General features: G+C 39.5%; 1 protein-coding gene across 5 annotated transcripts in view; it reads left to right on the top strand.

Annotated features, from left to right (window-relative positions):
• The window catches only part of USP3 (ubiquitin specific peptidase 3), a 91,905-nt gene that overhangs the window by 65,964 nt on the left and 10,140 nt on the right, over positions 1 to 15,801 (top strand). For all 5 annotated transcript variants that reach the window (XM_023185274.3, XM_023185275.3, XM_023185276.3 and 2 more), the window contains 3 exons: positions 929 to 1,075; positions 4,887 to 4,993; positions 5,162 to 5,242. In XM_023185274.3, the coding sequence (XP_023041042.1) occupies positions 929 to 1,075; positions 4,887 to 4,993; positions 5,162 to 5,242 (335 nt within the window). The remainder of the gene's footprint in view (positions 1 to 928; positions 1,076 to 4,886; positions 4,994 to 5,161; positions 5,243 to 15,801) is intronic.

The following is a 15,801-nucleotide window of genomic DNA, read 5'->3' as shown; positions in this document are numbered from 1 at the left end:
ATTTTTTTTTTTTTTTTTTTGAGATGGAGTCTTGCTCTGCCGCCCAGGCTGGAGTGCAGTGGCCGGATCTCAGCTCACTGCAAGCTCCACCTCCCGGGTTCACGCCATTCTCCTGTCTCAGCCTCCCGAGTAGCTGGGACTACAGGCGCCCGCCTCGTCGCCCGGCTAGTTTTTTGTATTTTCTATTAGAGACGGGGTTTCACCGTATTAGCCAGGGTGGTCTCGATCTCCTGACCTCGTGATCCGCCCGTCTCGGCCTCCCAAAGTGCTGGGATTACAGGCTTGAGCCACCACGCCCGGCCGAGCCAATGCATTTTTTAAAAGTATTTAAGTCAGAAGTTAGGATGCAGGTAGAGAAGGTTAGACATCTTTAACTCTTTCAGTAAAGTTTTTCTTCCTTTCAGCCAGTGTTTAAAAATTAGTATCTTTCAATCTAAGGAGTCATTAATAATTTTAAATCCCCCTTTCTTGTAGTAGTGGTTCACACCTGATTTTCTAGTGAGGGTAAGAGGTGAAGGTATGACATTGGAGCATCTTCTATAGACGTTATGTGGGCAGGGAGAAGAGTCAGAGTCCACCAGGAAACACAGGTGTAGTCCCATCTCTGTTACTCTCTTGCTGTAGGACTTTGGGGAAGTCACATACCGCCCCCCACCTCCAGTTTCCTCACCTCTGAAGTGAGGAGATCATTGCAAGTCCAGTGAGTTCTAATATTTTTTGGTTTTCAAACCTATCTTTAAGCAGAATTCATTCTTGAAGAGAAATTCTGTTACCTGTAGAGCTTGCGGGCGTGAAGGTGAGGAGACCTCGCTGTGCTTGTGAGCATGGGGCTGCCGTCCTTTCCCACGCCTTGGCCTCTTGCCGGTGTGGCTGGGCACACAGAGTCCTTCCCCCCAGCCTTATAAGTGACCATTTCTGTTTGCTTTAGGGGCTATCAACAGCAGGACGCCCATGAATTCATGCGCTACCTTTTGGACCACCTACACTTGGAACTCCAGGGCGGTTTCAACGGTGTTTCCCGCTCAGCAATTCTGCAGGAGAATTCTACTCTGTCTGCAAGTAACAAGTGTTGCATGTAAGATTTCGTTTCCTTCTGTTTTTCAGGAGCGCCTCAGACATTTCTGTTGGTGTTAACTGTGTGTTGGATTTATAACAGAAGGTGGAGGGGTTTCTTAGACATTTGCTGGAACTTTTCGTGCTCTTGAACTTTGTGACCCAGTGAACTAGCACATGCCTCTTGCTTCCAGACCAGAGGCATCTTGTATTTGCATCCTGATTTAGTTCTGACTGTGATTACTTGGTATAGATTATTTTAAATCTTGAAAAAATAGAAAATATTTGTACAATATTTGTACAGTTTAGCATATAAAAGATTTCCTCCAAATATGTTGAATGATGGGCAAGAGACTTAATTTTCATATACAAAAATAATATTTGTTCATTAAAAACAAAAGCTTAAAACATTTTGAATGTGAACTTTCCTAAAGCTTCATTATGGACTTGAACTTTTCTAAAGTTTATCTGTTTTGTTTTTTTTTTTTTTTTGAGACGGAGTCTCGCTCTGTCTCCCAGGCTGGAGTGCAATGGCCAAATCTCAGCTCACTGCAAGCTCCGCCTCCCGGGTTTACGCCATTCTCCTGCTTCAGCCTCCGGAGTAGCTGGGACTACAGGCGCCCGCCACCTCGCCCGGCTAATTTTTTGTATTTTTTAGTAGAGACGGGGTTTCACCGTGTTAGCCAGGATGGTCTCGATCTCCTGACCTCGTGATCCGCCCGTCTCGGCCTCCCAAAGTGCTGGGATTACAGGCTTGAGCCACCGTGCCCGGCCAAGTTTATCTGTTCTTTAATGAAATCGAGGCATTTGTAAGTTCTCAGAAGTTTTTCTTGCTCCTCAATATGAATAAAACAAAGTTTTTTGGATTGCTTTCCCATGTACTAGTAGCCCACAAATATACACAGAACATTTATTTTGCTTGAAGAAGGGAAGATTTACTGTTATTTTAGCGTGGATTTTGGTCAGTTGTAGCCTCTTTTGTTCAAATGTTTTGAAAAGTTTCATCAGTATTGAGCTACATGGGAGAGATTTACAAGAAGACAGACTCCCCCCAAAAAGAAAGAAAAGAGTAAGTAACATACAGGTGTCATTGTAGTATTGCCTGGCAGTCCGTACATCGGATGTAGTAGGACTACTTCTTTTTAATGGCAAAGCAGGCTTATAGCTAACCAACCAGTGTTCGAAAAGGGCAACCAATGTGAATTGCCATACTTCTCAAAATGATTGTCCCTCTAGGTCCTAGTAGCTGTGATTCCAATTAGAGTACAATATAGAAAGGGAAGGACCTGTGACCTGGGAGAATTGTTCTTCCTGCTAGCACCAAATTAAAAAGTATTAAATGAAAAATTGTTTTGTATTTTATCATGGCATATTCATCCACAAAGGATAGTGAACTGGGCTCTATCGTGGATAGGCTGTGTGAGGTGCGAGACGGTATATGTCTTTATGATTTTACATGATGCCCAGGGCACCCTGTGGAATCACACTGTGTAATACTCATAGAATGTTCTTTTTAGTGCCTCATGAGTTTTCAGTATTAATCTATCCCTTTTCATGACATTTTAAAGATTAGGAATTGCAAGTTTCATTACTGAGTTAGGGACAGAAACCAAACATTATCAAATACTAAAAATTCAGATTTCCTTCGGTGCATTGGAGAAGCCATTTCAGGATCTAAGAATATTTGCCACAACTAGAAAATGGTTCTCTAGTGCAATGTCTTTGTTGACTTGTGCACACACACACACCTACCCCTACTGAAGGTGAAGGTGAGGATGGTGGCATGGAACAAGTGGCAGATGTGATCTTTATGGTACATAGAAAATCATTCGTGCCAGTTAAAGGACCCTAGAATTAGCCTATCCAAGTATTCAATATTTAAACATTTGTGGTTATAATAAATGAAATTGATTTTGAATATTAAGTCATGGTATATATGAAACTTAATGTCAAACATGTCAGGCAGCTAAAAACTTGATTAGTATCCATTTCTCAGAGGAAGTGATTATAAGGAAGAACTACATTGAGTCTAAATGTAATTCTTAATGAAGCAGTTTCCATTTTAATTAAAGGCAACCTTGTAAGTGAACATCAGCATGAAAGGGTCAGTTAGAGTCCCTTCATTTTCAGCAGGATTTTTTTTTTTTTTGCTATGTCCTTTTTTAGTGACACAGATATTAAACCTAAACCTGAAATGGCCACTAGATCGTACAACTCCCAATGCTGCTTCCCCAATGCCATCTTTAAAAAAAAAAAACTTACTAAGACAGTATGTCTTACAAACAATACTTTAGAAAGTAATAATAAAGTTACAGCCTATTTATTTTGCCAGTAAAAGAACGAAGCCTTTTCCTAGAAAAGGAATCAGACTTTTCAAATAGAATTGTTTGAGTAGGTTTTGTCATCATTGCAGTAGGTTTAACTTAAAGTGGCCTAGAAAATACAGTTCAGTGTTTTAGGAGTAATTGATTCAAGTGACAGAAACCACCTTATATTGCTGTTAGCAAAAAATAGTGTGTATTGGCTCAAGGAACTCCGTAAGCGCACGAAGGCTAATAGATATGTAGTACTACTAATGATAGCAAACAATTGAAACTACCTCAATACCCACTAATACTATATTGGTTAAATTAAGAGGAAGAGCTGTGTTACAGCAGATATTCAGGCCAGGCCAGCTGTATGACCTTGGGCCAACTTAATCTCAGCGTCCTCATCTACAACATGGGGCTAACAGTAGCTACCTTACTGATGTGTTGTGAAGATTAATTGATTGAATAGATGGAAAGAATGTGCTTGGAATGGAGCCTGCGTGTAGTAACTGCTATAATAAGTGCCTCCTACTCCAGCTCTCACTGGTACACTTCCTCGGTGGTTCTTGCTTCCGTTGTATGTCCATGCTCTGACACGCCATGTAGCTGTCAGGAAGAATGAGGTACCTGTTTAAGATACACACTCAGGGAAAAACATAAAAGCAAGAACCAGGTGTAATCTGACTTCATACGAATAAAATAGTGGCAAACACTTTAAGTGCTTTATTTTTGGTAAGTGCTCTTCTAAAAGCACTTCACATACACAACTCTCTCGTCTCCACACTGGGCCTCTGTGGTGGGTGCTCTTCTGTATTCCTGTTTTATATTTGATGGAGCAGAGGCATGAAAAGGTTAAGTAACATTAGGGCAGATGGTTTTGAAAATTGTTCTTAAAACAGTATATTCTTCATCTCCACAAGGAAATTATTTGCAGTTTTGAGCTTTTTAAAAAGTGTTTTTGACAGTAATATCCAGCACTTTCAATTGTGAAGTCCTGCTTACAGCAGTAATTACTAAATCTATATTAAATTCCTTTACTTCCTTTTCCCCAAGTCTGACAGATGGCTGTATAAAAACTCTAAAACTATCTCAGATCAAGGATGTTCAAAGTCAAGTAGTTGTGAGAGTTCCCTGTTAAATATGAAAGGCCTTGCAAGGATTCCAGTACAAGGCAGTTTCTTCCTTTTGAGGCCTAATTTGGGGAGGGAATGGAAGGATTCATGTCGCCCTGTGCAGAGTCATGCATGTGATCTGTTATGACAGCAAATGGCCAGTGTTAGTTACTCTTGGGGAAAGTAGTGGGATTGGATGAAGGCATTGGGGGAGGTCAGTGGCTTAAACCTTTTATTTACTATGTGTCTATGGTTTTGAAGTTTTTATATTAGTTTTTAACTTAGAAATAAATGATTTAAGTATTCCCTCAAAGGGAGTCATCTGTAGGGCTTTAACAAATATTTGTAGTTTTTTAAGGTCAAAGAGATGGCTTCTTACTGAGATATTTTCCTGTGTGGTGATTTTGTTTAGAAATGGAGCATCTACTGTTGTCACGGCTATATTCGGAGGCATTCTCCAAAATGAGGTTAACTGCCTCATATGTGGGACAGAATCTAGAAAGTTTGATCCATTCCTAGGTAAGATATTATGTGGCATGTGGATATATAATATTTTATTAAAATAATTTTAATGTTTCCTTCAAAAAATAAGTGTAAAGAGAAATCTAGAAATACATCAGTTTGTGAAATTATTTTTGAGTAGACATATATGCCTTTAACGGCTATTTACTTATCTCTCCTTTTAAGACCTTTCATTAGATATTCCAAGTCAATTCAGAAGTAAGCGCTCTAAGAATCAAGAAAATGGACCAGTTTGTTCATTACGAGGTAAAGATACTTGAATGTTCTAAAATATTTTTTCTTTAAATAATGGAATACATTGATAAGCTTCATCTGTATGTGCTATGTGGTTAATATCCTTAATAAATCTGTGTTGTAACTTAAAAGTCAAACTTGAATGTCTTTTCCTACCCTCCAGAATGTTACTGAATGTCTGCCATAAGGTATTGTGTGAAGCATAAAATATTTCTCATTTTTTTCTTCTTTTTAATACTGACTTTAAAATAGAAGGTCTATAGCAGAAGTTTTTCTGACCAAATGAAACAGAAGTTATTCTGTGGTTATCCCACTAGCATCTATGGGAGGAAAGAATACTCAGCAGAGTTTTATAAATTATGGTATTATGTATTGTTGTCAAGTAGTTTGAGAAATCTCTGGATGATATAACTGCTGCTTAAGCCTAAGGCCCTGCTTTTAAGACTGTTAAAATTCACATTTATTTAGGGAGATTTGAACATATTTTTTCCTTGATGAGTACTAGCTACTGTAATCAAGGCAGAAGACCTTATTTAAAATTTTATCCTAGACCGTAAGTGTACACACAGGTCACAATTAAAATGGCTAATTGTTCTTGCTAGTTATATAAAGCAGCAGCTAGGATAGACAAAAGAGGGCCGAGTCTGTATTTTATCAGAAACTCTACACTGAAGCTAACGGTTTCTACTCTGACTTGTATGTTCACTAAAAGTAATTCTCTTTTCTCTATTTTAGGGAGTATTGTCATGATGGGTTTTTTTTGTTTGTTTGTTTGTTTTTACAAAACTGCACTGTCCAATATGATAACCACGAGTCATGTAGCTATTAAATTAATTAAAATTTAAAATTCTGTTGCTTAATCACACTTGAACCACATGTGCTCAGAAACCACATGGGCTAGTAGGGGGCTCCTGCGTTAGACAGCACTACTCTAGAATCAGAGTATCCTAGTAGAAATAAAACTCTCTGTTGGAGAAGGGCTAGGCTTCTCTGTGTTACTGGCATTCTGTGTAATGTGAGGAATTTGGCTTGTTAGAAGCAGCAGAGGTCTCAGACACTTGTAGCACTGTTGCTCAGGTAGTTTCTAGAAATCCATCAGATGATACGTGGGATGACTAGACTACACTCCAGTAAGGAACCGGAGCAACTCTGTATATGAAACATTTTGTGGATGCTCTTAGTTTGTTCCTTACCTACACGACCAGTGTTGATTGTCTCCTTAACAGGAATACAGAAGAAAAAGCCCCACTCCACTTCTCTGCAAAATATATGGCTATAGTATGTGGGTCCAAAACTGTTTTTGGCCTATTTGAGATTAAGAAAATTCACAGTGTGCTTGATATTGTCAAATGTCACACATTTTCTCTTTATATCTAGGGCATGTGAATACAAGCTAACTTAATCATAAATACCTGGTTATTTACAGTGGAAGTCAGTGAGAATTAAAGAAATTAGCCTCAAACTATATCATTTTATAAACTCTTCAGTAAGAACAGTACTAATCACATTAGTTTAAAAACTGTTCTTCACTATAAATACATGGACATATATCTGAACAATACTTTTTGTTTTTTTGTGGTTTTTTTTTTTTTTTTTTTGAGACTGAGTCTTGCTCTGTCGCCCAGGCTGGAGTGCAGTGGTACGATCTTGGCTCACTGCAACCTCCACTTCCCAGGTTCAAACGATTCTCCTGGCTCAGCCTCCTGAGTAGCTGGGACTATAGGTGCATGCCACCACACCTGGCTAATTTTTGTATTTTTAGTAGAGACGAGGTTTTGCCATGTTGGCTGGGCTGGTCTTCAACTCCTAACCTCAAGTGATTCGCCCACCTTGGCTTCCTAAAGTGCTGGGATTACAGGCATTAGCCACTGCACCCAGCCTGAACAGTACTTTGTGATATTTAACAAAACTCAGTAAATCCAGGTGATCTTTGGCTAGAAGACTCAGAGACACTAGTTTGTTTAGGCTTCTTTCCTTCCTTCCTTCTGTGCTGTTTCCCTCATTCTGAGTTGGTTCTATATGTGGTTCTTACTTTCGTAACATTTCAGTTATGACTTATCCCAGAATACTTGAATACCAAGCAGAGTCTTACTTCTTGAGCCCATCCAGGAGAGTGCATGACACAGCTTATAGATGGCCGATTATTCTCCAAACAAGAAAAGTGGCAAGTGGCATCTGCCTTGCATCCCAGGGAGTATTTTCCTTGGCACAGAATCCTTGAAATCTGATGTGATTGGTGTTAGCTTCAGGGGGCCCAGACCATCCTAAGTAGTTTAGGGTTTGGCCGGAAAAGCGTTTCCTGTATTCTTAGCTGGCTTTTGTTTGAATCCTCAGGCTTGATTTTTATTTAAGAGCTTACTATTGGCTTTAAAAAGTCCATGACAGGGTCTGGTACCTCCTCATTGTGTTTTTGTTGACCACTCTTATCAATTAAGGACACCTCTCTTAGACATCCAGAATGTCAGGGACTTCACTTGACTGATAGACCTTTCTTTATTTACTGGAGATGGAGACTTGTGATTACCTAGTAAGTCTTCTGCATGTTTTGAGTCCACTTGACAAGAACTACTTGTGTACTTTTTGGATTTGTAATTGTTAAGCTTAGTTTTCCTTTAAAAAGGAAAAGTGATGGTGAGAAAGACCCATCTTAAATACCTTAAATAACTTGAAGTTAACTAAAAATATGCATATTGCAAAAGGCATTAAATAACCCCAGTTCTGAAGCCTGGCAGAGATACCGTGAAAAAGAAAATATAGCTTGATCTCACTTATATATTATAGATCGAAAAATCCTAAGTAAAGTATTAGCAAATACAACTCAGTAGTGTACTAAAACAATAATATACAGAGATCAAATAGGACTGATTTAATACTAGAAATATAATTAGGTGAAAACAAATGAAAATGCTCTAATAGGCCAAATGCCTGGGCATAGTGGCTTATGCCTGTAATCCCAGCACTTTGGAAGGCTAAGATGGGAGCATTGCTTGACCCCAGGAGTTTGAGACCAGCCTGGGCAACATAGTGAGACCCTGTCTGTACAAAACAAAAATAAGGCCAGGCATGGTGGCTCACGCCTGTAATCCCCGCACTTTGGGAGGCCGAGGCAGGCAGATCACAAGGTCAGGAGATCAAGACCATCCTGGCCAACATGGTGAAACCCTGTCTCTACTAAAAATACAAAAATTAGCTGGGCGTGGTGGCAAGTGCCTGTAATCCCAGTTTAGGAGGCTGACGCAGCAGAATAGCTTGCATCAGGGAGTCAGAGCTTGCAGTGAGCCAAGATCGTGCCTCGCACTCCAGCCTCGTGACAGAGCGAGACTCCATCTCTAAATATATAAATAAATAATATAATAATAAGAAAAATTAATTGGGCATGGTGGTATATGCCTATAATCCCAGCTTCTTGAGAGGCTTAGGCAAGGAGGATCACTTGAGCCCAGGAGTTGGAGGCTGCATTGGGCCTTCACTGCTCCTGTACTTTAGGCCTGGGTGAGAGAGAGAGAGACCTTGTCTCAAAAAAAAAAAAAAAAAAAAAAAAACCAAAAATGTCCAAATAAGATACCAATAAAATCCCAAATCCATTACTGATTAAAAGGAGAATAAAGGGGTGGGTGCAGTATAGTCCCAGCACTTTGGAAGGCCAAGGCGGGTGGATCACTTGAGGCTAGGAGTTTGAGACCAGCCCTGACCAACGTGGAGAAACCCCATCTCTACTGAAAATACAAAAATTAGCCAGGTTTGGTGGCATGTGCCTGTAGTCCCAGCTGCTCGGGAGGCCGAGGCAGAATAATGGCTTGAACCCGGGAGGCAGAGGTTGCAGAGAGCCGAGATCGTGCCACTGCACTACAGCCTCAACAACACAGTGAGACTCTGTCCCAAAAACAAAGAGAAGAGAAAAGTTTTATTAGGAATAGAAATGTTAACTTGATGACAATTATTAACAGCTATCAGTGATCATCACAGTTAATGGTGAAGCACTGATGATTTTCCATTAAGGCCGGAAATAAGCCGAGAGACCTACTGAAATATTGCTCAGACATCTTCTGGAAAGACAAGGCAATAAACTAGGAAGAGAAATAAGAATAAATTATAGAAGAAGAATGACCAAATTATTAACATTTGCAGACAGATTGATTATATACCTAGAACATTTCAGGAGAATCAGTTGGAAAATTACAAGAACTATTAACTATTGTCATGGAGAGTTGAGACTGGGCAGGAGGACACCTGCTTTTCTAGAAGCCCTCAGTTTAAAAAAAAAATCAAACACAAGTAATACTTTGATAAATATGTTCTAAACATGGAGCTAAAAAGTTTAGGCAAAAAGCCAGCTGGTTTTCTGTACATGGCAGAATAATCTATTCACAGTAGCAATAAAAACTCAAAAGTACTTAATAAATTTAATAAAGAATATGCAATACTTTAGTAAAACATTATAAAAGGACAGATAAAGCCTGAATAAAAAGAGCCACATCATATTCTTGGATGGGAAGACCCAATATTGTAGAAATGTCCATTTTCTCCCAAATTACTCCCTACATTTATTCTAATTTATTCAAAAATTCCTCTGTAAGCAGAAATTCTCAAGAGGAGTTAAAAAGTTTTTAAAATGAAAGTAAGGTAGAAACATAGCAATGGGATAGGAAATGTCCTAGAACTACGAATATAGAGCAGGTGCTAATGTAAAATATTTATGGAAATTTACAATATGCCAAAGAATGTCAAATCAGTGGGACGAATAAGAAATTAGGCAATAAATGGTGTTAGTGTTAATGAAAATTAATTTGGGAAAACATTAATTTCCTCCCTGCCTCATATCCTTTCCCTAATTTGAGGTTTCAGTATTTAAATACAAAACATAAAACCACAGGACACTATAGGAAAGCATCTTTATGATCTTGTCATAGGGGAAATCTTTCTAAGCCAGAACCTATAATGGAAAACGTTTCACAAATTTAATTGAGCAATGGTAAAAGACTATAGACAAAGTGGAAAAGAGATGATAAACTTGAGACAAATATTTGGACGTATATGAAAAAGGTGACTTGGGCAGAGTACATGAGTAAGATATAAATGATCATTATAACATCTAAAAAGTGTTAATCCTCATATTCAAGAAAATGTAAGTAAAACAAGATTGATGAAAAGGATAAAGATGGATGTCAGTGGAAGGGGACACTCGTGTTAGTGTTAGAAGTATAAATTGGCATGATTGATTTTGGAGGGTAGTGATCACCATTTTTAATAAGCATTTCCTTAGACATACTAATTTCACTTACAAGGGTGGACAATAATATGTGTAAAAGATTTTAATTGAAACACTCTTTGTTATTGAAAAAAGTCAAACAATTTAAATGTTCACCAATAGGGCACTGGTTTAATAAATTGTATTATGTGACAATTAAGAAAGATAAAGTTGACCAATAACTACGCCATAGAAACATAGCTACAAAATATTGTGTAGTAAAAAACTGTCCATGGAAGTACGTGTGTGGAATAATTCCATTTGTGTAAGATAAAAAACATTTATATGGGTGTTAAAATTCTTAAACAGCATACACTGTGCTGTTCACAGTGATTATCTCAGGGAAGTGAGATTCAGGAAGGAAATGGAACTGAATTATTTTTTCATTTGTTTTAACCAGTGTGTATCACCTTTATAATACCTACTTGGGGGAGAGTAAAAAATGCGTATTAACTTAATGTATGATTCCAAACTACTGCTTTGCTAAATTAAATTTATATAGTATATAAAGTTTAATAACTTCAACAAACTAGCTTTATTTCCTGCTTTCCATAGAGATGCTATTTTAACAGTTTATATCATGTGGAAGAGTGACAGTTGTGAAATATATGCCCTGAAATCTTTAGAACCTTAAAAGTTTCAGAAACTGGTATGCATATATATATATGAATATATAATATATAAGCATACTTATATATTAATATTTATATAAATATATATTTATTTTTTCTTTTAGGAAATGCAATAAAGTACAAATGAAACATTAAGCAGCTTCCTCAGATCCTTACTGAAATGTGAACACTGGATAGCTAGTAGATTCTTTTTATTTATTTATGTTTTTGAGATGGAGTCTTGCTCTGTCATGCAGGCTAGAGTGCAGTGGCACGATCTTGGCTCACTGCAACCTCCAGGTTCAAGCGATTCTGCTGTCTCAGCCTCCTGAGTAGCTGGGATTGCAGGCACATGCCACCATGCCCAGCTAATTTTTGTACTTAGTAGAGATGAGATTCATCATGTTGGCCAGGCTGGTCTTGGACTCCTGACCTCAAGTGATCTGCCTGCCTCGGCCTCCCAAAGTGCTGGGATGACAGGCGTAAGCCCCTATGCCTGGTTGCTAATAGATTCTTTACCGGCCATATGATTCACTTCCACATGTGAGCTCTGAGGTGAAATTCACACTCATGCTGCTGCAAAATATTGAACTGAAGTACATTTTAGGGTCATTCAGGCTTTTCAAATAGTTAAAATAGTTGCCAAATCTGTGAATGTTTAAGGGTATGTTATATCTAGATAATCTTCCTTTTAAAGAAATATGTGTTCATGCGTTTATATGTATGTTTGTGTTGGTTTTGTGTGTGTGTGGTTTTTTTTTTAAGATGGAGTCTTGCTCTGTTGCCCAGGCTGGAGTGCAGTGGTGCAATCTTGGCTCACTGCAAGCTCCACCTCTGGGTTCGAGCGATTCTTCTTCCTCAACCTCCTGAGTAGCTGGGACTACAGGTGCACACCACCACACCCGGCTAATTTTTTTTTTTTTTTGTATTTTTAGTAGAGACAGGGTTTCACCATATTGGTTTGGTCTCAAACTCCTGAACTCGTGATCCGCCTGCCTCAGTCTCCCAAAGTGCTAGGATTACAGGTGCCTGGCCCATGTTTTTTTTTTTTTTTTTTTTTTTAAAAAACATGGTCTCACTCTGTTGCCCAGGCTAGAGTGCAGTGGCGGGATGATGGCTCACTGCAGCTTTAACCTCTTAGTCTGAAGTGATCCTCCCACCTCAGTCTCCTGAGTAGCTAGGACTACAGGCACATGCCACCATGCTTGCCAGTTTTTTGTATGTTTTGTAGACACAGGGTTTCGCCCTTTTGCCCAGGCTGGTCTTGAACTCCTAGGTTCAAATGGTCCCCCACCTCGGCCTCCCAAAGTGCTGGGATTACAGGCGTGAGCCACTGCGCCTGGCCTGTATGTTTTAATAATGGTTTTCTTTATGCATATATTCATTGAAGAATTTGGAGAAAACTCAAAAGTAAAAAGAGGAGCATACACATCCCTTATAAGCTTATCATCCAGACATACTGTAGTTCAGAAATTTTATGTTTAAAAACTGTGATTTAAGGCCGGGCGCGGTGGCTCAAGCCTGTAATCCCAGCACTTTGGGAGGCCGAGACGGGCGGATCACGAGGTCAGGAGATCGAGACCATCCTGGCTAACAGTGAAACCCCGTCTCTACTAAAAAAAAAATACAAAAAACTAGCTGGGCGAGGTGGCGGGCGCCTGTAGTCCCAGCTACTCGGGAGGCTGAGGCAGGAGAATGGCGTAAACCCGGGAGGCGGAGCTTGCAGTGAGCTGAGATCCGGCCACTGCACTCCAGCCTGGGTGACAGAGTGAGACTCCGTCTCAAAAAAAAAACCAAAAACAAAAAACTGTGATTTAAAAGTTGTTTTTTAGGGCCGGGAATGGTGGCTCATGTCTGTAATCCCAGCACTGTGGGAGGCTGAGGATTACAAACAGGCATAGGTTTCCAGGGATGCTCAAGAAACTGTTTAAAACCCATGAAGAGATGACAGTGGTAGCGCAGATTGTTCTCTACTAATCCAGCTAGGGTTTACTATAATAGCACTTCCTTATGGAACTCCCCAGGAGGCACCCCCGGGCACAACAGTCTCCTTACCTTCTGCTTCAGCTGTGATCCTGAGGATGTCCCCACCTCTTGGCAGGCTGTAGCAGCACGGAGAACAGAGGGGTTCTCAAGGCAGTTAGGTGGCGCCACCATTTTTTAAACTGAGGGTTTGAAAAACCAGGCTCAGCTTATATTGCCTCTTTATGAATCATCTTATGGGCCTGACCTGACTGTGTCTATTCCTTTTTGGTATCTCACATGGCCTTAGATGAAAAGGACTAACTCTCCATTATCTTGTGCATCAATCAGCAGGGAGACCACTGCATGGTCACCTTGTAAGTTTAAGCAGCTCAAAAAGGCAGGGAGGAAGAAAATGTTGGAAAGCAAGAAGATGCTGGGAGAAGCCATAAAGAACTTCCTTTGCGTTGGAGAGAAGATGAGGACAGGAAGGGAGGCTGTGAGAGGCGCTTTGGTTTCAGAAAAGGAGCAGGGTGATGGCAGGGGCTTTGCCTGGCAGGGAGAAGGAACAAGAGCAGTCTAGTATTTATGTGCATTTCACATAAATGCAGATGAGTTACTGTGAGATGTTGATACATTCTTTCAGTAATCTCAGTGCTCCTCAAGGTATCAAATTCCTGAAATTAAAGGTTCTAAATAGTTACTAAAGGAGATTTAGAATACCACCTGCCAACTCAGTAGTAGCCCTCTCTGAATGACCCCATGCTTCCACACATGGGGAGACCCCTTCAGAAAGTGGGTCTGTACAGGTTAAATATAGGGGAAAAAGGCTTCTCTGCTGTTGAGGCGTTTCTACTTCTCAGTGTTGTGCGGCTAGGTAGCATGGGCAACAATGTCTTGCTCGTGAATCTTACAACCATCTGGCTAATGGGATGGAGAGGCTGGGGACAGTATCTCGGAGTCATCATATTCTCCCTGCCCTCTTATTTGCCTGTGAAAGTTTCAAGCAGATATTGTCAATTATTTAAAAAAAAAAAAAAAAAACAGAGCCAGGCACAGTGGCTCATACCTGTAATCTCAGCTACTGGGGAGGACTGCTTGAGCCTAGGAATTTGAGGCTGCAGTGAGCTATTTTACACTCCAGCTGGGTGACAGAGGAAGACCTTGTCTCTTGAAACAATTTTTTTTAAAAATTGTGGTAAAATATACATAGAATAAAATGTAACATTTTAACTGTTTTAAGTGTGTAATTCAGTGGCATTAAGCATACCCAGAATATTATACAACCATTACTACTACTAAAAATTTTTGTCATCCTAAACAGAAACTCTGTACCCATTAAACGGTAACTCATTATTTTTCCTCTTTTATTCTCAGTAACTCTTATTGTACACTCTATGAATTTGTCTATTCTAGGCACCTAAGTGGAATCATACTGTATTTATCCTTTTGTGATTGACTTAGCATATTTTCAGGGTTCATCCATGTTGTAGCATGTCTCAGAATTTACTTCCTTTTTGAGGCTTAATATTCTCCTGTATGTACAGACTGCATTCTGTTTATCCATTCATCTGTTTCATCTGTTGACACTTGGGTTGTTCCCACCTTTTGGCTATTATAAATAATGCTGCTATGAACACTGGTGTACATGTATCTAAGTTCCTGCTTCCAGTTATTTTGGGTATATACCTAAGAGTGGAATTGCTGGATCATAATTCTGTTTAACTTTTTGAGGTACTGCCAAATTTTTCCACAATGGCTATACCATTTTACATTCCCACCAGCAAGGTACAACGGTTTGGTTTTTTTTGTTTTTTGTTTTTTCGAGATGGAGTCTTGACTGTCGCCCAGGCTGGAGTGCAGTTGCATGATCTCAGCTCACTGCAACCAGTACCCTCCAGGTTCACGCCATTCTCCTGCCTCAGCTTCCCAAGTAGCTGGGACTACAGGCACCTGCCACCATGCCCGGCTAATTTTTTGTATTTTCAGTAGAGACGGAGTTTCACCGTGTTAGCCAGGATGGTCTCGATCTCCTGACCTCGCGATCTACCCGCCTCAGCCTCCCAAAGTGCTGGTATTACAGGCATGAGCCACCGTACCTGGCTGATACAATGGTTTTAATTTCTCCACTTTCTAGCTAACATGTTATTTTCTGCTTTTGTTTCTGTCTTTTAAATAACAGCCATCCTAGTAACTGTGAAGTAGTATGTCACTATGGTTTTGATTTGCATTTCCCTAGTAATTAGTGGTGTCGAACATCTTTTTGTCTGTTGGTCATTTGTGCCTCTTTGTAGAAAAGTCTGTTAAAGTCCTTTCCCCATTTTTGAATCAGTTTGTTGTTGTTGTTGAGTTTAGTAATTAGTGATGTTGAGCATCTTTTTATGTGTTTATTGGTCATTTGTGCTTCTTTGGAGATATGTCTATTAATGTCCTTTCCCCGTTTTTGAATCAGTTTGTTGTTGAGTTTTAGGAGTTCTTCATATATTGTGGCCATTAATCCCTTATCCAGATACATGATTTGCAAATATTTTTCTCCCATTCTGTGGTTTCTCTTTATAGTATCCCTCAATACACAATTTTTAAATTTTGATAAAGTTCAGCTTATCTATTTTTTCTTTTGTTGGCCTGTGCTTTGGGTGTCATATCAAAATCATTGCCAAATCTAATGTCATGGAGCTTTTTCCCTATGTTTTCTTCTAAGAGTTTTATAGTTTTAAGACTTACATTTCAGGCCGGGCGCGGTGGCTCAA

The sequence above is a fragment of the Piliocolobus tephrosceles genome, chromosome 6 (genome assembly GCF_002776525.5).
Source record: "Piliocolobus tephrosceles isolate RC106 chromosome 6, ASM277652v3, whole genome shotgun sequence".
NCBI classification, from domain to species: Eukaryota; Metazoa; Chordata; class Mammalia; order Primates; family Cercopithecidae; genus Piliocolobus; species Piliocolobus tephrosceles.
The sequence above is the reverse complement of the archived record's forward strand: the minus strand, read 5'-3'. Positions and strand labels throughout refer to the sequence as shown.